This window comes from Balearica regulorum, chromosome 7 (genome assembly GCF_011004875.1).
Source record: "Balearica regulorum gibbericeps isolate bBalReg1 chromosome 7, bBalReg1.pri, whole genome shotgun sequence".
Taxonomy (NCBI): Eukaryota; Metazoa; Chordata; class Aves; order Gruiformes; family Gruidae; genus Balearica; species Balearica regulorum.
Window position 1 is genome coordinate 14,460,565 of NC_046190.1, and position 24,690 is coordinate 14,485,254.

The following is a 24,690-nucleotide window of genomic DNA, read 5'->3' on the forward strand; positions in this document are numbered from 1 at the left end:
TAAATCACTGACTGACAAACTGCTAATCTGCTGTCCATGGGTTTGTGAAGAATCAGAGTGTTAGACAGAAGCTGCTGAAAGAGCAAGTCTTCACAGTGTAAGGAAAGTTTCAAAAGCTGCTATATTCTGTTTTCTTGTTGTTAAAAAATGAGAATAACACCAAGCTGGGTCAGCAAGCTGTTCGTATAGCACTGGCCAGTTCTTGTCTTTGCTAGACAGATGGAACTATGGAGGTATTTTTCACTCTAATAGACCCCCCCCTTATCTAGTAATCTTAATACCACAACAGAAGTACTATTAAGTTGCAAATACCCCTGCAATGACGGGAACAGCTTACTCTGTAGGAGGAACCAAAGCTGGGAGTACAGGCGGCTTTAACTCCGAGATCACGTGTGCCGTGGCTTTGTGAATGCCTTATTTTAGCACACCACAGAAAAACTTATTTAGGTGGCTGATTGACAGCATGGGCACTTGTGCTACATATAAGCCCAGGTGCACACTGTTAAACAAATGTGTAGCTTTTGAGGATGGAATGTGGAGAGAAACAAGAAGCTGGATCTGTTTCGACACTGATACACCTGAATAATGCCTTAGATACAGTGTATAAATGGCTACTATAACTTTAAGTCATTTTCTTTTTAGTTCTAGATGCAAGCAAATTATATTTGAACATGAAGCCCATGCAACTATTTCTTCCCTGTTCAGAAGTCTTCATTGAAGAGCTAAGCCCATATTTTGGCACAGTAGTTTGTTTCCATGGCAATGCAGGGATATTTCCAGTATGGGATTATGACTCCCAGTGGGCTGTATCCAAGAGAGGTAAATTGTGAAGGCCACTTGTTAAGCACAAAAAAAGATTCTCTTGTGTCAGGGAAACCATAAAAAATTCCCATAAAAGAACAGGTGACTGTGTAGTCATCTTTAAAATATTATTCCATTGCAAAGGAATGTTATGCCAACTATTAAAATAGACAAACTGAAGTTTCCTTGAAATGCAGAATCCATCTGAATTGCTTCTCTCAACATGCAAAATGTGACCTCAGTGCTGCTGTTGTTACCTCAAGCCATGCATTTTTATTCAGCAGAAGAAATCTTTCCAACACTAAGCTCTGCTTTGCCAGCCTCCGAGGCATATCCAAACAGCCCAAATCTTTGTTACATTGAAGGCAAACAAGTTGCAGCAGCAGAAAGCTAAAAATATCTGGAATTTACCAATGAGAGCACTAATAAGCCTGCTTTGGGAAGAGTTAAAGCTGATGATACTTGACAACACTTTTTTTTATTAAAAAAAAAAAAAGTAGAAATGCAGCACTAAAAACAACCTGAAGTGTAGACCCAGCAATTCAGAGGCCAGCTGAACGTACAATACTGTGTCAGTCCTTGAAGCAACAACAAATCCTGTCTTTACAGATCCTTTTAGCATGCAGAGTGGGAGAATAGGAGCTGATACGGTTCCAGGTTAGAGGTTTTAGAGCTGAAAGCTGTGCTGTGCACTTGGGGATGTTTGCAGGAGCATCAGAGGTAAGGAATTTTCCATCACTCTTAGGCTGCAGAGTGGGTGCGTAGCTGCTTTATGGGCACTGCTGCAGTTGGGGACTGCAGAGCCTTTGTGCTTCTCCTTAGGCGTGTGCTGGTTTCCACCCAGAACCCTGTATGTGGCATTGTCGGAAAAGGGTGCTGGGGAGCCACCGAAGCTCAGATTCAAAAGATTCAACCCTCTGATGATTAGTGACTCTTGCCTTGCTTCCCGTTATCAGATTTACTGTCAAAACCGTCTGTGGCCGCAAGATCTGACTGTTCATGCACGGCAGAGCAGCTTGTGTGTTAAGCATACGAAAATATCCTGGGACGCACCTGGGGGTTTTGTCAAGGTCTTGTTTGCTGATCGCTACAAATACATAATTTCTAGTGAAATAGAAAAGGTACATTAAATTAGAAGTGTGCTTAAAGCTCAGCTTTGTCTTACTGCACAGAACTCTTCTGTGTTTGAAAAAGTTTGTTTGGATAAATGAAAATTATTATCAATATGGCAGCAGTTTCTTCTCATTTCAGATTGAAAAACTGAGTGAATTCAAAGAAACAAAACATAATATTGCTACCCATTTTGTTTGTTTGGTACTATAAAAACTCAATTTAAATATAGGCTGAAATACCACAATTCCACTTTGCATAATACAGGGCATTTTTATTTATGATCTAGTGGTTAAGGTCAAAACCCAAGAGTCAAGAGGACTGGGGTCTGTTCCTGGCTGGTTTTCAACTTGTTTTGACCATAGATAAATCCTTTATGGTCATAGTTCAGCTGAGTCCATAAACAAATGGCAAGTCAGTGATTTACCACCTTCCTAACTGAAAACATATGAATTGTCCCATGGGTTTCGTTTGGGATTTCTTGTGGTTACAATTAGGCACATTTACCACTTTGTCAGTTTGTTTACAGCACTGAGCTCCCAGGTCGGCACAGCACAAACATGCACGACTCCATTGCTCTGCACGCAGAGAGGCACATAGCAGGCACGTGGTTACGTGGGCAGAGATGAACTGAATCCAGTGCTGTACTTAAAAAGTGTTTAAACAGGAGTGTCTCTTTTTCCCATCATGTCTGGAGAGGATGCTGTGAAGGGAAATGTCTGCAGCAGCTGTGGCAGAAGTTGAGGTAACACTTGATGGGTCTTCAGAAAGAGAAATGCAAGGCAAGGGGAGCTGGAGGTTTGTGTTTGCTTCCTCTCCTGGGATTGCCAAGCCAGCTGAGCCTGTTTGTACAGAGGCTCCCGCAACACAGGTACCTCTGCAGGGTTTCCAGTTCTCATGGAAAAGAAAATCCTCTGCGGTGTTTGCAGTGCACCCTGCCAGGCTGTGCAAGCCAGGAGTGAGTCTGGGCTCCCATCAGAGCTGAGCAGGCTGACTCTGCTGTCAAAACCGACGGGAAGCTAACACGCAGGTGTGAAACTTAAACATGACATTTCAGATTCCTTCCTGTGTAAGCAATGAATTATTTTAACATAGAGAGTAGCATAGTGTGAAACGTTACATTTCCCTTTCGTTATGTTTCAGTGATGGTGCATGACACCACCTCGCCTGGCTAGAAAAGATCCCATAACACAGAAGCTGAGGTCATTAGTATTCTAGACCATAAATCCTCTCCTTTTCTAATTATATTTGAAAACTGGCATTGCTCTGTAAGGGATTATGAAGATAATAGATACCATGAAAGGAGGGTCAGTGTGTGGAGGTCAGATAGCATTCTTCACTACCTGGTTACTTCTGGGGATCCTCAGGCCTGTGGCCCTGCAGTTGAGACAAACTTTCCTCAAACGATGGCAGTATGTGAAATGCCTACCCAACACTTAGTAGTATGTTAAATTGGTATTATTGCTTCAGGGCGATTTATTTTTTAATTAAGTCCAGTGTCCCAAACACCTCCGGGACTGGTCACTCACTGTTTCCCTCTGGATTCTCAGCTGGAGTTGCAGGTCGGGTGATGAGAAGTGCCAGGGAATGAGTATTTGGCGCTTGCGTGAAATAGTCAGTGGGCTGGTTGGTCACGGAGGGGGTGACTGGCACAGAACATCCCTGCGGTAGCTGGCACTAAATGCCCAGCTTTGGGGCTACGCGCAGAGGCAATGTTGACAGAATGGAGACCTCTGGGGATAGATCTATCCTATTTTGGGACACGAGTCTAGGATCTCATTTGATTGAAACTGTTGAGACAGGATACATAGATACTTGTACCGTTATAGGGGATGGGATTCTAAAAGGGGATCTTGGTCCTCAGGGCTTTAACTAAGCACATTTCATGACCACAACATTGATATAAATGTATTTGTAATAAGTACTTGTATTATTCATTTGTGATGCCATTCAGAATATGGATCAACATTTAAAATGAGCAGCACTTTGATCCTGCTCTTTGTCAGGTTTGTGTAATTTCTGAAATTTATTTGCACAAGCTTAATTATGCATGTTGTGCCTGAGACGTGTATAAATCTGGATACTAGCTACCCACCTGTCCATATATGTCCCTAACTGCCTGATTTGCATGCCTTACTCACTGGGGAATAAGCAGCAACTGAAATAACCTGTTTCTAGTTATTTTACTTTCATTTCTTCAAGACTTGACACAAAGTAAATGGACTGCATTTCCTGTGCTTCAGAGAAAAGGCTAAACCCCTTGCATCATCTGTCCACCTTTTGGCTTATCTGTCTTTGTGTGACCTCTGGAGAACCCGGATAGTGGGTAAAATTTCTGAAGATTGAATGTTTGTTAAAGCTTTTTGCAACCCTTTGGAGAAGGTCATCACCTCTAGTTTGAGAAATACTGATCTTATCTAAACACCTGAAAGTCAAAAGCCAATTAGTTTCATCTGCCAACCAAAATAGTGGGGGTAGACTAAGGTGTTTCAATTCCCAAGTGACTCTCAGTGGCCAGGGCCAAGGACGGGGAAGCCTATAGCATGGACAGCGTTCTCAGCACGTGCCTGGGGAAGGAGTCAAGCCGCTTTGTGCCCAGAGGATCAGTGGAGAAGGCAGTGCACCAGCTGCAGAAAGCAGCTGCTCCCCAAAGGCCCCTGCCAGTGCAAGGCGGGGTCTGGGCCTACTGCTCTCACCTTCCATGTTCATGAGAGGAACAGCAGGCAAGGAGTTGGCTGCTGGAAGTGGTGAAACTCCTTCAGGGGATGCTGGGGCATTCACATGAGAGCACACTGGCAAGAGGGTGACAGATGGGGAGAAACTGGAGTCAGGGACTTCACATCATCATTTCATAGTCACCCTGCCTTTCTCTCTGGAGGAGTTGCTCACTCTGTGGGCTGCTGCTGTTATTGCAGTAACCTCTTGAGCTCACCTTTCCCTTCCTAAACCAGGGTGCTGGTGATGAGGAGCGGCTTCCTCTAAATTGCCTCAATGGAGTGGGAAATCAGCATGTTGGCACTGTTCTCAATTCAGGGCTTTTACCAGCATCAGATCCGTAGTGGTCAGAAATAAAATGGCTAGGCTGGTCTGGCTTGCAGGTGTGCACTTTGAGACAGCAAATACATCTCACAAAAATGACTGAAGCAGCACAGAAGGGGGTGGTCATTGTACCTTTAGCTCCTGCTTCTCTCCTATGATCCGTGGCCAGCTTGTAAGAAATGTTGACAAGCCCTGGAAGAAACCATGTTACATCTTCAGTGAGAAGCTGCCCTGCCTGAATTTGAAATCTTTGTGTGTATGAAGGAGGAACAAGGAAAGAAATGGGCAGCTCTTGAAGGGCTTTCTCCTCCCCACAGCTTAAACAGAGCCATCACATGCGCTACAGCCTTCCCCAGTTACTAATTTTGAAACAAAACAGGCTTTAAACACACATTTTCAGAGGAGCTTTCTAGGAGGTCTGCATACTTCTGTGGGTCCTTTTTGCAACATCATTCCAACTCATTCAGCTTTGTATTTAGTGCAAATTGGATCTCAAAGTTATTCCTGATTACTCTGTGCATACCTGTAAGTTGCAGAGTAGGTCTGGTCTTCTTACTGTGTGTGCTTGCAAACCAGGGCACTGCCATACGGTGCAGCACTATGTGCAGGTTTGGTACCGGTTTATCCTGCAATGCTTTGCACATAAAAACCCAAGCGTAAGCATAAGTGTTAAAGTATACAATTGAATTTAGATGTGCTACGTCAGGCTGACCCGGTGTGCGAGGCTCTCACTGGGAGCACCTTCAGATGTAGGGCAAAATTCTCTTCTCACATTCCCGGAGTAGCTCCTGACTCAGTCTCTTACGTCTCCTGCACTGACGCGTGCAGGCGTTTTGTGGCGTGAAAGAAAGTGAGTGCCCTGAAAGGAGTAATCTGTGGCCAACTGAGGAATGGACAATAATGGCAAAGTCCCAAAAAGAGCACCAGACCCTTTCTTGACCCAGTTGCTCTGTGTCTGAGAGAAATCGAAGGGTTTGTGTCACTTGGGCAATGTGCTTGTAGCCTCTTCCTCTTAATTATCACTGAACTGATGATCTAAGACTGCTTTGTGGATATGAGGACAGAATTTTGCCTGCAGGATGCACGATTACCAACTGTGCCTCCTCTATAAATCAGTTGTAAGTATATTTGGAATAGCTGCCAGGCCGGCTTCTGAGCTTACCAGGGGACAGAGCTCCAGCAGATACAGTCCCACATGGCAAGAGCTGTTGCAGTTTTAAAATCAGTCTGATTTTTTTCTTTAACAGGGGAGCCCAGTGTAACTCCGTCAAGACTGGAGTGACACTCTGAATCTGCATCTGCCTCATGTGAGTTAAAATCCTGGCAGCAGCATTTTGCATAAGCTGGAGCCTCTGTAGAGATCTTTTTTTTCTTTTTTTTTTTTTTTTTCCTTTTCAGGAAGGTTATAAAATTGTTACTGTATGTGTCTTGGCAGCAAAGGTAAAAACAGCGACACAAATGCATGAGAATTGCATACCTTACTGCACAACCCCTGCTCATTCCAGATCGGCTTCCCTCCTAGCACGTACCGTGTAAGGGACGCCCGCACTCATCACAGACCTGAAGGCTTGCAACGTTCACTCCCGGGGTACTGCTTTTTACCTTTAAATAGTATAATGTTAAACCAAGTGATGGTGTTAAAGGGAGGCTGAAATGCTGTCAACTGGCTTCTGTTTTTTTTAAAGCTTTGGTTGTTTTCTTTCCACCCTGGTTGCATAATCCACAAGCGCTGGGTGCTGATCGCCCTGCGCCACTGAAGCATTTGCCTGTGTTGGAACACAGACTATTGAAATAACGTGGACCTCTGGAGCTGGGGACTTGGCACAGTGGCAGAGGCACAGCCATCAAGTAGCAAGAAAGAGAAAAAGAAATCAGAATAAGATGTAAATTGTTCTTTGGTCTTGATGATAATCTCACGTGCGTTGGGCAAGAATGCTCTGAAAATGGGTTCGTGGCTCTGCCGCCTCACAGAGATGGGGGTGCTTGAAGACTGGGCCCTTCTCAGCTGGGTGAAAGAGCTGAGCACGGGGGACACTGCATGGCAAATAGCTGAATTCATGGCATTACCATGGCACACAAGTTATGTCCAGTTGTGGTCTCAGCAACCAGGTCTGAGGGAGGGGGCTGTTCCAGGAAAATTTTAAACTATTTTTTCATCATGCAGCTGCAGGAAAAAAATACTGATCTCTCCTTTCTACTCTTTTTCCCCACGGATGCCTGAAGTAAACAAGATACGAGAGAGAGCGACCAGTCCCAAGTACAATATTGAAATACGTTTTTTCATCTAGTAATGCATATAACTGGGGCATCTTCCCCCAGTTGTGCTGCCATAGTTGCAGCAGTGTTAGCCTGTTCATACTTGAGCTAAAGGAGGTGGATCGCTTGTTTGCCCAGAAGCTCATGTTACCGCAACAGGCATTCGCACAGCTTGCGAGACATGTCAGTGGGTTGTGGCTCGTACCAATTGATGCAGCATGTGCTGCGGTGTAGGGTGCTGTCAAGGTGGGCTCAGTGAGCTTTCAGGCTGCTCCCAGCTATGCATCTAACTAAAGGAAAGTTTATCTTCAACAGTAAGTATGACAGTAACTGGGGAACATTTATTGTCCCTTTCCTGTTTCCAGGAGTCCAGTTTCCCATGCCTCTGTTTAGTGACAGCTCTCGTTTTCCAGATATTGTGGAGTGGTAGAAAAATAGGGAAGGGACCTGAGGCATGAACGAGCTAGTAGTTTAGTTTTATTCAGAGAAGTCAAGGAAGAAAAATCTAGAGCTTGAGAGGTAAGGGGAATAACGACCCCCCCAAAAAGAAACATTCAGATTAACCCTGTCGCAGTACCACCTCAACAGAGACTTGGGATGATGAAGGCTGAGGTCGATACCTGTTCTTCACCCTTTTTCCTACTGGTGCTTCAGTTTGTTTTCTTAGACTCAGAAAGTTAAAAGGAGGTCTGTAGTGATGAATCTAAGACAGAGAGACAAATACAGAAAGGAACAAATTGTGCGAGGGCATTTTGTGAGCAGCTGGCCACAAGTCCCACCACAGCCGTTCTCTAGTGGAGCGTTAACAAGATGTACAGGTTGTTTAACCGAAAGCCCTACAGTTTCCCTGGAAAGGTTCTGCTGGAGCTGTTGATGAACCACTTCTGCTTGTCCGGAGGAGATGCCAGCATGCTCCTTGGGATTCTTTGTGTCTTGGCAGCATCACCATGGTTGGTGAGTTCAGAAAGAGCAGGATTTCCTTGGAGAAATGTTTTGTTTGGAAGTGATGGTTTTTTGATAAGTTGGTTACATGGTCAAATTCCCAGGAAGCTGACTAGGAGTGTGGCAGCTTTATGAACAGAGTGGGGGACTGGAGGCTGCTTCACATAATGGGGAGCTTTGCAGAGCTTTCACCTTCTGAGAGTATTTGCAGGTGTACTGATTACTGTTTTCCCTGGGAAGTGCCTTTTCTGTCCTGCATTAGAGGAGTTCCTTTTTCCAGATGGTGCTCTGCTGTCACTCTCACAGTGTTTATCACCTAACTGCCTTTTGCTCCCTTCAACTCTAGCTCACTCCCCAGAATTGCCTTGTCAGTCACTGCTTTCTTCATTAGCTGTAGTTTTGGATTGCTTATTCCTATCTATAGCTCAATCAACCCTTCCTTTCCTAAAGGACAGAAGAGACTACGTGCATTGAATGTTCTATCATGTTGTTGATGTTTGCCATCGCTATAATAATGGTTGAAGATTTTGATAACTGTTTTATTGATTTTAGTTATCTGTTCAAGAACATTACAGGTTTGCTTATTACATTTTTAATGCTGCTAGTTTAATGGGGAAAATTAACTCTTAGGATTCTGGTGCTTTTTAGATTATTAAGAGATATGGGAGCCCTGTCACAGTTACTATGATCTGAGTCTTTTGACACTCTTGGTTTTTCTGTAGTCCTTGCCTTTTTAGTATTTTTGTAGTATTTAATATATTTGTTTTCTCCTCTCAGACTGAGTGTCTGTATTCCACAGTATATATATACAGTGTTGATTACCTGGGCAGTATAGACAGTGTGTATTAATATATATTGTGAGTTCCACAGATGTGCTAGATCTCTCAGGAGAAGCAGTCTGTCTTCTAATGAGCTTACTGTGTAACTTGCACTTTTTTATATTTTACCTAGCTAAATTTGAAATATTCAAGTGTTTGACACAGTTGGGCCTGTGGAACCCACGGTAACCCTCATTGCAGTCAAGGGTTGTATTTGACCTTGTTAATCTTAGGACCAATTTAAGACAGCACCATGCAGCAAATCTAAACACACCGTCAGAGAAACAGTGATTTCCGTCTGTCATAGAAACACAGTGATTTCCTTTTAAATGTTAGTTTAATGATCTGATTAAGCAGTAACATTTCCAGTCCGTGGGAAGGTCATTGCAGGAAGACAGGCCTGATGGTGGGAATGGCTTGGTTAAACAGGTCCATTTCTTTTTGCATTGAGCTAAGGTGTGTGTCACAGATGAGCAGCTCCTCTGAAATGTGAGAACAGTAAGCTTGCTTAAAAGAGTAGCATTTTGATGCACAAGGCTAATAGCTAACAGATTTTTACAGTACCATATGGTATTATTAACACACAAATCGTACGTTAACTTGACAGCTCTATCTTCAAGCTAACTTAGTCTGCAGCAAACATAAATTCCCCTGGGGTGAAATCTGGAGACAATACTAAGCTTTGGGATTGTATCCAGAGCAGTAACAGTAGCACAGCAGCGATGAATTTAATGAATACATGTGTTCCCAAAATTTATTGGTTTCTTCATCAGCTTTGCAAAAACAGCAAACCAAAACCCAATCCCGAGCAGGTGGAACAGGGAACGTTCGTGCATCTGCCTAACGGGACTGCAGGGAGGGGAGCTGCAGTTTGAAATACATTTTTCCTGATGCAGAGAGCTGTGATAGACTGACGGATGTTTCATCTGGTGCACTCTGCTGCTGAAACCTGAACTGCGGCTCCGCTCGGCTGCAGTCCTGGAGCGTGAGCTAATTCCACCGTGGCTCTGGGATGGGGGACCTGAGGCAGCAAAGGGCAGGAGCGAAGAAGGGAACGTGTGATGCGGAGGAGGGAGGAGGGTGAACGGGTACATTACTTTTAACTGCCTTCTTGTTTAACCCCCTAGCTGTTTTAAAATTTTCTAACTGAAATCTCATCTTGGTACAGTGTATAAATCCCCTGAATACGAATCTCTTGGATTTGACCTGACCGTAGAAAGATTAGTTTCCATTGGATACCCTCATGAGCTGCTCAATTTTGTGTATGATCCTGCATTCCCTACCAGGTAAATGACTAACAGATACCAACCGAGCCTGCTCAAGGCCTTGAATATTTGTTCTGTAAAGTTCACAGGCAACACATGAGGCCAGGTTTTTAGAGTTGTGCCTGTGAAGCCTGTGGCTGACCACAGATCCTGGGGAAGGGAGCGGACTGCTCCAGTATGCAGAGGGCCTTTGCACACGAGACCATGCCAGCAAAGAGGGAGAGTGCAAGAAAAGAGGCCTGCTGAAAACTTGGTCCAAAAATAACCTTTCAAAGCAAAGACAGCAGAGACACAATTGGATTGGGAGTTAAATCAAAATCAAGGGGAGAAGGAGCCATTACTGTCCATGAGGCTGCTAGAATGTCTCAGAACATTTTTTTCTAATGATTTTAATTAATAGTGTCCTGGTGCATAAGACATCCTGAAAATTAAGCTGACGGTAAGCAACAATAAAAGTGGGACCAATCCTGTTCACTTGTCTAGATGAATCAAACACTGAAAGCAAAGTTAACAGTGCAAAGTTACTAAATTCTTATATTTTGTCTTTTGGTAGCAGAGGTGAAAAGGACATTGCTTGTTTTAAACAAGGCTTTTGATCTAACTCTGTGCCTTTAAGTTGTTCCCACTTGTGCCTTTGCTGGATTTTGCTTTTTTGACTCATTTGCAGCTACTTTACAAAAGACTGGACTAGAGGGTCTGTTGGCTTGTTGTTCCAGTTTTCAGTCTGGCAGCCTTCTTCCTTCCCTCCTCTCAGCGTGTTTTACACTGAGACTGTTGCTGAGTGTGTCCATGCCCATAACAAGACAGTAGCCCTTCACAAACCTGTGATGAAGACTGCATTAATTCCACTGCCTTCATCCCAGGGAGGGGACAGAAGGGATGTCTCTATGGGAAGGATGTGTTCTCCACATGCAAGCTACTAGCTAAGTGAGACAGAGTTTTGCTGGAGTTGGAACCAGGAATGTCCAAAGCATTTTGTGCAATAGTTACATGCCCCATCTGGCTCTGTCTGTGACAGAGCAATGAAAAAGAGGAGAGAAATTCCTCTATCCCACCTCGCTCTTTCTTGCAGCCCAGCAGGGCTGTCAGGGAGCCACGAACACAGGTGTCAGATTCATGATCCTGTGGAAGAGGCCCACGTCTTCCCTGGTACGTGCATAGCTAAGCCTCTACCGGGTTAAACGGTTCCATTTTCAAGTCCATGGAGAGCAGATCAGCTGTACCATTTGCCTGGCAATGCAGGGCTCGTGTTGCTCACCTGCAGCCAGGTAAAAGGGACAGTAGGGACCCCATCTGCATAACAGCAACTCTGTTCTGATGCCCCACGCCAAGTGAGCAAGCTGTTCTAGAGCTGATTTGGAAAGAACTGCTATTACAATGTTCACTGCTTACTATGCTCGCTTCTTCGTATCTTAAATCGCTTTCTTAACAGAGGCCTGGTGTTTGATACCCACTATGGAAACCTGTTGAAAGTTGACGCCTATGGAAACCTCCTAGTGTGTGCACATGGCTTTAATTTCCTCAGAGGGTGAGTGCTGACTCTTGGCTGTTCTTTTTGACTTAAAACGCTCTTTTGTGTCACTGATCCTCGGGGCACCCATTGTTTAAGGAGTTGCATGGACTCCCCTAACAGCAGATGCTGTACTGGTGTTTCTGCAGCTCCAGGATTGACTGGGGATGCATTGAGGGTCCCAGACAGAGCAACAGCTCGGGGTGTTCATAAAGGAAAGGTCTGTGCCGAAAAGAAGAAAATGTGCTGTGGGAAGGGGTTGATTGGATAATCTGGGGGCTGTTCACCAGTCCTGGCACAGTTTAACATCGGCAGCTTGTCAGTTAAGACAAAGCCATTGTGTGAGGGCTGCTGGGAGCACAGAGGACTCTACAGCCATTGCTAAGGAAGTTCAAGGGCTAGAGCTGGCTTGGGGAAGGAACAAGCTTGCTCTACCCCTTTGTGTTTCTGACCTTTGAGGGTGTCAGACGTGAGTCATCGCGTGCCATTCCCTGCAGCCTTCCCTGGCTGCTTGCATTTCTCTTGCCCCAGAGAAGGTGCTTTAGGTAGCAGAGGGGACTGCAGTGTCCCAGCACATCCCCTCGTATCCCTGCTGCGAGGGTGGATGGGTGGAAGACAAGTGCAGGCCAGCTCAGGGCCTCCAAGGTGACAAGCCTTGTCATTGCAGGCCTGTGAGTCCTTGTATCAGGAAGCCAAAATTTAGGAAAAGCCCTTATATATGCACTCAAGTTCCTCTTTGAGTCAGAGGGGATCTTCAGAAGCTCCAGAAATGAAGAAAACCAGAATAATTAAATGACTTTAGTCATCACCACCCTGCTGATTAATTGCAGAGGGCCCCAGGCAAGCCTCCCACAGCACAGCCCTGCACTCCCCTGCTGAAAGCTGCTCGGAGGAGTGTAAAGCAACCCATGGAAAGTGGGGGAAAGTTTAAGATAAGAAAACAATGAAAGTGTAGATGATTTAAGGCATCGTTATAGCCAGCAGCATGGGGTGCAAGGTCGAGTTGTGGACTCTTGACCACTCTGTTCCCCTGTGTGGGCTCTGCTCAGTTTGCTGACTCAGCAACCAGGGCTTTGTGCCCAGCTTGGCTGGAGCCAGCACGGTGAAGGGAACGCTGGTGGATGCAGTTTTGCTCTTGCACCACTAGCGCACGTGGGAAAGCTGAGTGTTGATTAAAGCACAACAGACTCTAGTTAATGGACCCAGCTACAACCGTATTTTGCAGGTCAGCACATTTTATCCTCATTATTTTTTGTGGCTTCATTCTTCTCCACCTTATCTATTCTCAGGCCTGAAACACGGGAGCAATATCCAAATAAATTTATCCAGAGGGATGACACAGATAGGTTTTACATTCTGAACACGTTATTCAATCTACCAGGTGAGTCTAACGTGAGCCAACACAGGCCTGTTTCTGTGCCTTTGAAGCCAGTAAAGCTTTGATAATGTCTTACTTTACTTATCTGTTTCGGGTTTTTTGCATGAACTTTCTTCTTTTGGGCACGGGGCCCAAATTTAGCTGGCTGTATGATGTTATCCTTGTTTTAAAATCTTGCTGTGTTTCTTTGCAGAGACCTACCTATTGGCTTGCCTAGTGGATTTCTTTACTAACTGTGACCGGTACACTAGGTACGTATTCCCTCCAGTTCGAGGTGCTGATGGTACTGTAAGATTGTTAGTATAAAGAGCAGTCCAGCACAGTTGGAGCTGTTCTTAATATCAGTGGAGGCCCCTCAAGTGGTTTTGGTGGGGAAAAGTTCAGGCCTCTTATTCTTTTGACATTAAGAGAATTTAACGGTGACGAGATGATCTGTGTGTACAGCAGGGGCTGGTTATGAGGGTCTCCTTCACAGGGTATAGCAGTGTCACCATACTGTCTGACACTGCTATTTGGGCCAGCTTCTAAGACCGCAGACAGGGGGATTACAGGCACCAGACAGCTCATTTTGAACCTGTGTCCACTGGAGCAATGTTTGAACTGGTGACTGAAAGGCTGAATTTCCTCAGCCAGTAACCACAAGTCCCTCATGTCATAACTGAGGACTTTGTTCACTTAAAGGTGAAATGCTCAGGCACAGTGTGGTATAAAAGGCTGTTTGTGCAGCATGAGCATTTACCTAGCTTTCAAATAGGTATAAGCATAAAAACAAGCTGCAGTTTGAACTGGCAAATGTGAATGCTGCTGTGCTGCTGACTCATGTGATGGGTCGTCTTTGCATATTGTGTGAGTGGAAGGCAAAGGTTTAATGGGATTTTACCTGGGAGCAGAGGAACTGTTTATGCCAACAATCCATCAGGTGAAGTATCCTTTCTCAGGACAGGTGCAATGATTACTGTCATAATAAATACAGCTCTGTTAAATCCTTGATTTCTTCTGGTGCAAACTCTTATGGGTGTCTCAAAAATACCTCCACAGTATCTTGTAGAGGAAATTTCTCACGTTAACTCTTACCTGTTCAACACAGAAGTAGTTCCTCCTCTCAGCAGCGAGTATTACATTTAGTTGATTTCCAGGGCACCCCCTTCTTTAGTGTTGGAAAGAGGGAGAAAAAGCCAGCACTCGCTTATTTTCTTAGTACCATTCATCTTTTGTAAAATGGTGCAAACTGCACAACCCCAGTCTTTTTTCCTTCTTGTAATACTGTGGGGGAAAAAGAAGAGTTGCAGTCACAGAAGGCTGTAGGACTGCTATGGAGGCACAGGCCCATAGTTAGGAACTCACATCCTAAAATTTTAAACAAACGTTCTTGGGTAACACACAGGTGCTGTTAAACTCTGGTTGTAGCCTTCTTTCAAGTCTGAGTAAAGTAGTAAATAAGAAACCATTATGGTAAGGTGAAAACACAAGCTCCGGACAACGTTTTGAACTGTCTCTCTCCTTGATGTATTTCTTACCTGCTGCGACTGGCCGCTGTAAACTCTCTTCTTTATCCTCACAGCTGTGAAACAGGTTTTAAAGATGGAGACCTCTTCATGTCCTTCAGGAGTATGTTCCAGGATGTCAGAGATGCTGTTGACTGGGTTCATTACAAGGTGATTGCAAGAACTTCTTGGGACGTCTGTAGTTGTCACTGAGTTAGAGGGACTGGTTTGTAACTCATGAGTTAAGATGTGTTATTCCACTTTTGGGCAAGAGCCCGGCTTTGCCGCCTAGTGAGCAAATAATAAATTGCAGTTGTATGTGAGTAAGTCAAGATCTCTGCTGCCCTCCTAGTACTGGAACATATCTGTCTTGGCTTCCTATTTCTTTTTATTGTTCCCAGATTCCATTTCTGTACTGTAATTCACGGGTTTTAGAATGTGGTGCCGTGAGGGTATTTGCACTTAGAGTCCACAACTTGTACATTGTCCTAATTATTAAACCAGCATTTTAATGTAAATGGTTTACATTGATACTATCTTATGTTGTTGGAAAAGTACCTGCTTTAAACAGAGAAATACATCAGCTCTTCTCTATTTAGAGAGGAGAGGCAGTTCATCTTTTTCACACACTCATACACGAATTTAGAGTATAATTTTGTGAGCATTAACGTCTGGTTAAAGTCCTGATTTTCTAGTTCTTCCTCATTCAAGAGGTCTATTGGGGTGGGATGGAGAACCGTCACAGGAGAACTCTGCTCACAGTTGTACTTGTGGTGGTCCTTTTAGCCATGCAGACATCAGGAATCTATTTTTCTTTCCTTATGCAGTGTTGTGTGATACATGTTGGAGTTGGCCTTTGAGTAAAGCATTATGGTCAGTGTTGGAGACAGGTCGTTGACTGTCTTGTTTGGTATGGCAAATCTATTTTTTGTTTGTTTCTATTGTATTCCCTTCTGAAAGGGTTAAAATGCTGTTGAAGTGGATTATTTACCATGGTGAGGGAATCGATGGATCACAGAGTTTGTGATGGTCCCTGCTACTCAAAGCCTCTCATCTCTAGAGTCACTGATTCAGATTCGCCCTGGTTTGTACTTTCACAGCATTTTAAAGTGTGAAAGTTGGCATTACTTTGATGTCTCTTACATCATAAGTTTCCATTACCTCACTGGGTTCTGTTGTTTCTATTTCAGGGATCGCTCAAGGAAAAGACCCTTGAGAATCTGGAAAAGTATGTGGTGAAAGATGTAAGTGTGAAGTTACTTTACTTGTGCTGTGTGACATTCTGTACTGAGTAAGCAGGCAAGAAATAAACCTGCTGATTGGCTTTACTAAATCACAAAACAGATAACGCTGTGATTTCTATTGTAGTAACCAAAGACAAAGTGGAAAGTTCGGATGCAGGCTTTATTCTGAGCCAGTGATCCATGTGATTTTGTATTCACGTGCACGTTTTTTACGTAAAATGTAAAAGCCAGAGGAAATGTTATCACGGGACACAGGTGAATACACTGGCAAGGGTCTTCTATAGTGGTGAAAGCAACTGTGTTCCCTGCCCACATTTTCTCTGCCCAAGCAGACCTCTTTTTAAAAAGCAACAGATAAGCATCTTTGTAGACAGAAGTACTCCTTAGCCATCCAGCAAAAATGTTACACGTGTTTAACCACGAGGGAGTGAGGGAAAGATCCTGAATGGCTCACCAATGTCCAGTCTCTTGATAGCCTCAAAATGTGTGTTCTGCACGTCTAATTGAGCAAGCTCCAGTGGATCCCTTACTTTTGCCCTCTCTGCAGTGCGAAAGGCCCCTTTGGATCACTTACAGTATAATTATTCTTTAGTTCAGATGAGCTCTGTGGTAGAGTATCACTTTAAAGCAGTTAACCTTGTTTCTAGTTACATGCCTGCAAAATTCTTAGGAAACCGTTCTGTGAGGTAATCAGCTACTCTGGCAATGGACTGAGATTTATGATTCAATAAAAATAGCCCCAGGAGTAAATTCTCCCTAATTTGAGGTTGGAATTATAATGTGCTCCAACTTGTAGCTCATGTGAGCTCAGATTTCACCTGCCCCTGGGCCCATTTTGGGAATGGACTTGGAGCTGGAGGAGCTGCTCCAGCATGCCTGGCACGGAGCAGATCGGTGGGAGCAGCACAGGGTGCCTGGCACTGCGGTTGGCAAAGGCACTGCAGCCCTGCTCAGCCCTTCCCGCTCACCTTCCTCCCCTGGGCTCTGGCCAGTGCAAAACACATGAGTTTGCTTGCTCAATGGTTTGATTTGCTTTGTTTTGTCTGGTGGGATCACCGTTGAGAGTGTTTTGCCCAAGATGAATCTCTAACTTTTGTGTGTGATTTGTTTGTCCCTTGGCTTTCAGGGGAAGCTGCCACTGCTGCTCAGCCGCATGAATGAAGTTGGGAAGGTGTTTCTTGTCACAAACAGCGACTATAAATACACAGATGTAAGTGCTGCTTGAATTGTTGTGTTGGTATATAATGGATTAAGCAAAAGCCAGCCATTCCCTTGTATGGGTTTTGGGAGGACATCTTCTGGTGGAGAATTGGGTGTTTTCTAAGCTAGATGTAGGATGGTTTAGTGGTGAATGCAGATTAGGTCCTGAGTCATCTTTTGTAGTCCTGGTTCTGCTACTGACCTAATAGAGGCCTGGCTTAAGTCCCTCTGTGCATCACTCAGTTCCTCAGTAATTAAAAGGCTGCAAGAGAAAGCGATACTCATTTTAGATTTCAACATCCTTTAAAATGCAGAACTTCCCTGTCAAATGAGATAGTCTGAGTACAGACAGGTCACCAGAGCTGTGTCCTAGAGGGGTCTAAGAGCCAGGATGGGCTCTCTGCTGTGCTGTAGGAATACACACGGTTACCACAACTCCAGTTAAATGTCAGGATGTTGCAACACTGCTAATCCAAAGTTTTATGTGCCATTTTAAAGCATTGCAAGATATACCTGAAGCAGTGTGCAGATTTCTGAGGCAAATGTGTTCTTTGATTATAAAAATTACTGGGTTTAATTCATGTCACTTTAAATTCCATCCATTCATTTTGTCTCCAAATCTATGCTGACTTTTGTGTAAGTCCTGAAAGTAAAGTTCTGTAACCTGAAAAGATAAAAGCAGAAAAGTATGCTTTTATAAACTACACAAATGTATGTTTAAAAACACATCTTTGAATACTTTCTTTCCGTCTTTCAGAAAATTATGACTTACTTGTTTGACTTTCCACATGGACCAAAGGTATGTGATTTCTAGACTGCAGTTCCAATAGAAACTGATGTGCCTAATTATCTGTGTAGCTGCAAAGCATTTTAATCCTGCTTCATCGGCTGCGTGGGATTAGTTGCTTTAATCTGGTTAAAATACACTTGCTGTTTTGTGTCCTGTTTGAATAAGATCAAAGCAAATATGATACAACAAAGAGAAAAGAGGCATCATCTGGTCTCAAACAATAATCTGTGTTAATGATAACATTATTTTAGTGATAACACATTTTAACTGTGGCATTTTGCAGCCAAGTTTCTTAGAAATCTTGCATAATGTTTTAGATGTTGTTTAAAAAAACCTTGATGGCAAGGAAAGAGTTTTATAAAAGAGCAGAAACATTGATGGCTGATTGTGTCTTGACTATGGTAACTCCAAAAGTTTTAGTCATAGTTTTTCTGGTTTTCGGAGGTCAAAACTTAGCCCTGCAACTTTTGGAGAGAGGCTTATGAGCTGAATTTATACTGCTTTCTCAGTCTCCCACTGGAGACTTTTGAGACATGCTCAAAAGGTTTGTTTTCACACTGTACTCTAAAGGTAGAAGGCAGCCAAGGGAGAAATTTTCAGAATGTGGAAAATCACCACAAACTGTGATAGCTCCTTGCTGTGGTGTTGATCTCAGAAAGAGCGGAAGCATGGAGCAGAAAGGGCTCATGAATGCCCGGTATCCTTCGGGCAGGGCTGTGATTCAAAGCTGTGCTCTGTGGAATTGAGTCCAGGTATTTTCCCACTCTTGGCAAATGTACCAACGTGGCCTTTTAAGACTGAAGCCATGAAGTTGCATGTGTCTGGATCTACGCAGGATGTCACCTTCGGAAACAGTGGCAGCAGTGTCATGTACAGCATCTCTTTACGTGACAGCTGGGCTGTGACGTGGATGTTCAGTGCAGTTCTCCTATCTCACACCACGTCTTCAGCCCTCACTGCTAGTCTGGGTCGGGATGGGCTTGACGCAGAAGGGGAGTGCTTTAGGAGATAGCACTGGCAACCCAGCATGGTACCACAAGAGGCACGAGCTAGGGGATTTTGATGGACCTGCAATGTCACAAGGTTATGGTTATGGACAGTGACACTCCGGTTAAACTCCCTGTGGTTGATTGTGTTGTGCCTGATTCTGGGGTTTGTTTTTTTGCCTTTGCAGCCTGGGAGCGCCCATCGGCCGTGGCAGTCCTACTTTGACCTGATCCTGGTGGATGCGCGAAAACCCCTCTTCTTTGGGGAAGGCACCGTGCTGCGGCAGGTGGACACGGTGAGTGGCGTATGGAGGGTACCTCTACGGCTGGAAGGGGCTCCTGCACCTCCTCTGTGGCGTCTCTTAGTGGCAATGGGCAACACAGTGTTTAGAGAGGACCTGCCCTAGAGATGGTGGGCTGGCTGCTCCTCTTATTGATTCCTGAGCAACCCCATTACCTGGGGCACAGCAGAGCTTGAAGCTTTGCTGCCCTCCCTAATGTACCGCAGGTGGCAATGGGAAAAGATTGTGGAAGGCCACCTCTAGGCTGCCTGGGAGTGAGAGAGACAAAGAGTAAAGTATCAATAAGACAGAAAAGATCCAGAGTATCAGCTGTCTGTACTAACACAATGTCTCCTTCCTCAGGTGACCGGGAAGCTGAAGATTGGTACCTACACTGGCCCACTGCAGCACGGCATCGTGTACTCAGGAGGTGAGGCAAGAACCCTTCTTGTCCTGTGGAGTGGCTCTCGTGCCCTTGTGGCCTTCAGCCACTCAGGCTGTGAGGAGACTCGTGCCAGGCGCTCGGCAGGGTTGTGTTTCCCAAAGCGCATTGTCCTGTGCCCTCTGCACGCTGCACCAGAAGCTCTTCATCATCATTGCTGCCCAGTGCAGGAAGAAATGGACCCATTCCTCCTCAAACGCCCTTTTCTTCCATGCTTGGCAGGGTCTGGGAAATGCCACTGCAGGGCTTGTGGTAGAGGAGGAGCTGCAGCTGGCCCTGTGCAACATTCCCAGCGGTACTTAACAGTGCTGCCACCAGTATGACCATGTTCGGAGGTGGTCATGCCCCTGAGCCAGGGAAGGGCAGTGGGTGGTTATACAGGGCTGTCTGTGATGCCCAGGGCTCCGTTACTCTCACATGGGATGGGAGGCAGCATGGCCTCTCTGCTACTGCTGTTCATGTGTGAGGGGGATGTGGGCAGAGCTGTCCCTGGGTGAACTCCCAGGTGGGTGGGCAGTGCCCCGTGCTGCCATGGCAGAGCAGGGGTACTACGTTTAGCAGTGGAGGTTTCTGGGAGGAGAATGCACTTGCTCTGTCCCTAACCCTGGCCCTCTGAAATGAGCCACACGTTTCCTTTTGGCTCCCCGTTCTGAGCCACACCATTCTTCTCTCAGGCTCTTCGGACACAGTCTGTGACCTGCTGGGGGCCAAAGGGAAGGATATCTTGTACATCGGAGACCATATCTTTGGAGACATCCTCAAGTCCAAGAAGCGCCAGGGCTGGAGGACCTTCCTGGTGATCCCCGAGCTGGCGCAGGAGCTGCACGTCTGGACAGACAAAAGCGGTCAGAAGCTGGGCAAACCTCAGGCCAGGCTTTGCTCTTGCTTGCCTGGTGCTGCACCCCTGAGATCACCAGGGCATAGGGGTGCAGGGGAGAGATCACCCTGGCTTGCCACTTCTCCTTTCGGCCCTTTTTCCCTGGGTCTGGGTGTCGGTGGCAGGAGCTGGGGCAGCCTCAGGGTCTCAGGCCTTTCCCATGCTCTTTCTCAGGCCGCTTGCGTGTGATCAGCCAAGCACTGAGCTGGCTGGGGGGAAGCTGCAGCTGGGTGGGGTTGAGTTGTTCCTCATCCATAACGCTGCCCCAAAAACTCCTCTCCCTCTGCCCGCATGGAGCTGTGGCTTCTCCAGTAAAAAGTATCTGACGAGACACCCTGTAATACCTGAGCCATGACTGCTCTCCCATCTGCAGGGAGTCCCTGCTCACCAGCTGCTTCCTCCTCCTTCCTCCCGCTCCCTCTGCTGCTCTGCTGCCAAAGTGCTGTGTGTTTCCCATCCTCCAGCGCTACTGCTTTTCTCCCAGGTTTGCCCTTTGGTGTGTAAATAGGTCTGGGGTTATGCAAGTTGCCTTGTGGCTGGTTGAAAGGTTTTGGTGAGGGCTGTGAACGTTCAGTGTCAAGACCAAAAGGGGCAACCAGAAACCAAGCCCAAAGCTCTGCCAATGGCACAGAGCGTGATTGAACCCCCTCCCCGCACAGGGGCGGTGAGATGCCGTGCTCCTTGATGCAGTGCCCCTCCACTGCCACGCAAGGGGAGCGGGCAGGATGGTGGGTTTGATTTCAGCCATTTTCATTTCAACAGTTTAAACTTACCTTTTCCCCCTTTCTTTTTCTGGATTTTCCAGCCCTTTTTGAAGAGCTGCAGAGTCTGGACATTTTCTTGGCCGAGCTATACAAGTGAGTGTTCAAACAGTGACAACTTTCCTGCTGCCTCTCCCAGCTTAGCGACAGCTAACGAGCAGCTCTGACAAATCCTTGGGGTTGGGTTAGCAGCACTGCTGCTGGAGCTTTGACTTGGGCCTGGGCTCTGCCCACGAGACCAACCTTCCCCTCCAGACCAGCCTCCCTCCCCTGAGCCCCCATCCCACAGCCTCTGGTTCTGAAAGGCTTTTCACACCATGTATTTACCTTCTCGCCTGTAACTAGGCATCTGGACAGTAGCAGCAATGAACGCCCTGACATCAGCTCCATCCAGAGACGTATTAAGGTACCAATCATAAAAATCCCTTTTAATCCTTTTGGATCCCAAAGGAACCCAACCCCACTGCTCAGCCCTGAAATGCTTTGCCTGTGGGTGGGCACAGCAGGCTTGGCAAAGCCATTCCAGCTTTGTGGACGCAAACGGAGGAGCTTCTCAGCTCACCAGTGCCACTGGCTCTCCTGAAAGGCAGCCTGGTCTGGAATAGGGTCTCCTTCCTCGTGCGCACAGCAGCGCTGATGGGCAGTGCTCACTGCTGCAGGACAGGGCACTGGCAGGCACAAGCTCGGCAGGGCTGTAGCCCTGGGGCACCAGCCTGAGGCAGGTGCTGGCCTTGAGCCCGCTGCTGCCTTCCCCTCTGTTAGCTGGGATGTGGCTGTGCTCTGATGCCACAGGGCACGAGTGTATCCAGCCTTGCTGGAGACCCTTGCAGATCTCATGTAGCCCCCAGCCCTCAGTGCACTCCACTTCAGGGTTGTCATGCTGCTGAGCCTGCCTGGCTCAGGATCTAACCTGCCCTTTGCTTGTAGAAAGTGACCCATGACATGGACATGTGCTACGGGATGATGGGGAGCCTCTTCCGCAGTGGCTCTCGGCAGACCCTGTTTGCCAGCCAGGTGATGCGCTACGCTGATCTCTATGCAGCCTCCTTCATCAACCTCCTCTACTACCCCTTCAGCTACCTCTTCAGAGCTGCCCACGTCCTGGTGAGTTGCAGACCCCAGGGAGGTGGGCAGAGGTTCGTTAACACTTCCACAGGTGCCTCCATTTGACACACCGTGGGCCAAAGGGTCATGTTCTGGGGTTTGCTCTCCATCTGTCTCAGGGAGATACCCTGGCACTGAGTCACCCCTTGTCCATCCCCCCCCCTCTCTCTCTCTTACATATGTAGATGCCACACGAGTCCACAGTGGAGCACACGCACGTCGACATCAATGAGAAGGAGTCACCGATGGCCACGCGCAATCGCACCTCAGTGGATTTTAAAGATTCTGACTACAAGCGGCATCAACTGACCCGTTCCATCAGTGAGATCAAACCGCCCAACCTCTTCCCCCAGGCACCACAGGAAATCACACATTGCCATGATGAAGATGATGATGAGGAAGAGGAAGAGGAGGAAGAAGAGGAGGAAGAGGAATAAGAAGGAAAAAGCAAAGCTTCTCTGAAGATGAACCGTGACTCTAGCAGTGATCAGGAGCAGATTCCTTTGTTGGGGCCCTTGGGGTGATGGGTTGGGGGGAGGGGGTGTGATTCTTGCAAAGGCACATTTTGAAAGTGTCCAGAAACTTTTAACCAATTAACACTAATTAGGAGGCGACCCTTGTTTTCAGTTTTGCAGACGGTTCAAAAAAAGCTGATGGAGTCTGTCTGGGTGGTGCATTCAGATTGGACTGCCCGCCTGTGCTGTCATGCTGCTCCCATTTCATTTAAGGAGGCTGCATGTTTCTCCCTTTCCCATGGTGGTTTCATTTGAACAGTGTCCTGTGAACGGTTTTTGCCATTTGTTACATTCGCTGTGGAGAAGGAAGGGATGTGCTGGGGCCTGCAGGAGACAAAATGATCCAAATCCTCCTGCCCGTCAGGTTGCTGCCCTTAGCCCTCTGCTTCTGGGTTACAACCTGCCCCCTCCCCATGTTAGCCAGGGTGTTGCTGCGGCTTCCAGCACTCAGTTTACCCTCTGCTTGGCGTGCGTTTCTCTAAGTGGTTCGATTCCTCCAGCCATCATGGATGGCGGTGGAATTCCAGCTCTTGCATAGCTGCAGCTGTACACATTTCGGCTTGTAGACGCTTGTTGTCCTCTCCCAGTGTTTCAAAGCTCTCTTTCATCATCGGCATGTGATGCATGATATCCGACGCATTTCTCAAACAGCTGAGCCGCACACTGTGTTCTCAACTCCTGTAGTTTCAGCAGTAAATATTAACCCAGATGCTTTAGCATTACATTAGTCGGTTTGTTTTCCTACTGCCTACTACTGGCCTTTCTGTCTGCTCAGCTTTAAGAAAGTGAAGCGTCCCAAAGACAAATGCAGCCGCCATCTGGAGTGAGAGGGCCTGTTATTCCAGGGTGCTGTGGGCCACGAGTGTCTGCCCTAAGCTCGGAAACAGCACGTGCCACAGGGCCAGCCCCGCAGTGGGAGCTGGGAAACGCCAGTCCGGCTGGCAGCTGCTCTTGTCTTTGGCCTGGAGCAAGCGGACCCTCATGGCAGGTTGTGGTGGGCAAGGCTGCGTCCCTGGCCAAGGAGGGTGATGGCTGCAGGCTGCTGCGGAGGGATGGGGGGTGCCCCACAGGGACGGGCAAGTGGTCCGTGTACCCGAAAGTCAGCCCAGGGAAGGCGTGGGGCCAGCATGCGGCTGAGCAGCAATGCCCTGTGTTTTCCTCCGTAGCACAGATGCATGCTACCCTTACTCCAGCCTGTGCCGTTCGCTGTGAAGGGATTACAATGAGGGCCCTCTCGTAATGAATTTGACTGTTGTTTCAGTACCATTTAATCTTTTTTTTTCTTTTTTTTTTTTCCATTATAAAGTACTTTAGGAGAAAAATTTTAAAAAAAACAAAACCAAACAAATAAAACACACCCACACCACCAACATCTGAGCAGGAAATGCTGCTGCTGTAGTGGCAGTTCAAGTCAATAAATGATGTTTCTAAGAAATGCCTGATGCTTTGTGGCACATCGCTGAGATGATGAGGGCTGCGCTGGAGGTGGCAGGGAGAGCTGGGACTGGTCTGTGGGGTCCCATTGGGACAGGGGGCTGAGGAAGAGGGAAAAACGTCTCTGGGAAATGGTTGTGCGTGAAGCATTGCTGAGCAGTGGCTGTGGATCTGGCTCTAAGGGCTTGTCTGGGGAGCAGGTGGGCAGGAAGTGATGGGCAAATGAGGCTTTTGTTTGGCCTGGATTCAGAGAGAGGAGGGGCTTTTCCATGGCGGATAGGGCAACACCCCCACCCTGCCACTACCTCCAACCCTGCCCCTTTCCAGGGCTCTTTGACACAGGCACTACCAAGGGCCACTCCCCACCGTGCGTGACCCATGCCCGTGGTGGCACAGCACAGCCCATGCTCACCTGGAGCTGCAAACCTGGTTAGAGACAACTCCCCGGGGAAG

General features: G+C 46.6%; 2 protein-coding genes across 10 annotated transcripts in view; both read left to right on the forward strand.

The window, feature by feature from the left end:
• NT5C2 (5'-nucleotidase, cytosolic II) overlaps positions 1-24,238 on the forward strand; it is a 62,226-nt gene extending 37,988 nt beyond the window's left edge. For 4 of the 8 annotated variants that reach the window (XM_075758012.1, XM_075758013.1, XM_075758015.1 and 1 more), the window contains 15 exons: positions 10,135-10,252; positions 11,664-11,759; positions 13,031-13,122; positions 13,313-13,370; positions 14,681-14,774; positions 15,794-15,847; positions 16,974-17,057; positions 17,805-17,846; positions 19,012-19,119; positions 19,468-19,534; positions 20,221-20,391; positions 21,229-21,280; positions 21,530-21,590; positions 22,112-22,288; positions 22,474-24,238. In XM_075758012.1, the coding sequence (XP_075614127.1) occupies positions 10,135-10,252; positions 11,664-11,759; positions 13,031-13,122; positions 13,313-13,370; positions 14,681-14,774; positions 15,794-15,847; positions 16,974-17,057; positions 17,805-17,846; positions 19,012-19,119; positions 19,468-19,534; positions 20,221-20,391; positions 21,229-21,280; positions 21,530-21,590; positions 22,112-22,288; positions 22,474-22,725 (1,526 nt within the window). In that variant the 3' untranslated portion in view covers positions 22,726-24,238. Of the gene's footprint in view, positions 1-6,197; positions 6,258-10,134; positions 10,253-11,663; positions 11,760-13,030; positions 13,123-13,312; positions 13,371-14,680; positions 14,775-15,476; positions 15,688-15,793; positions 15,848-16,973; positions 17,058-17,804; positions 17,847-19,011; positions 19,120-19,467; positions 19,535-20,220; positions 20,392-21,228; positions 21,281-21,529; positions 21,591-22,111; positions 22,289-22,473 lie in introns of those variants that run through there. The other 4 variants (XM_075758017.1, XM_075758019.1, XM_075758016.1 and 1 more) reach the window with 3 other exon arrangements.
• Positions 1-24,690, forward strand: part of ATP5MK (ATP synthase membrane subunit k) — a 236,409-nt gene that overhangs the window by 103,005 nt on the left and 108,714 nt on the right. The gene's annotated exons all lie outside the window — the stretch shown is intronic.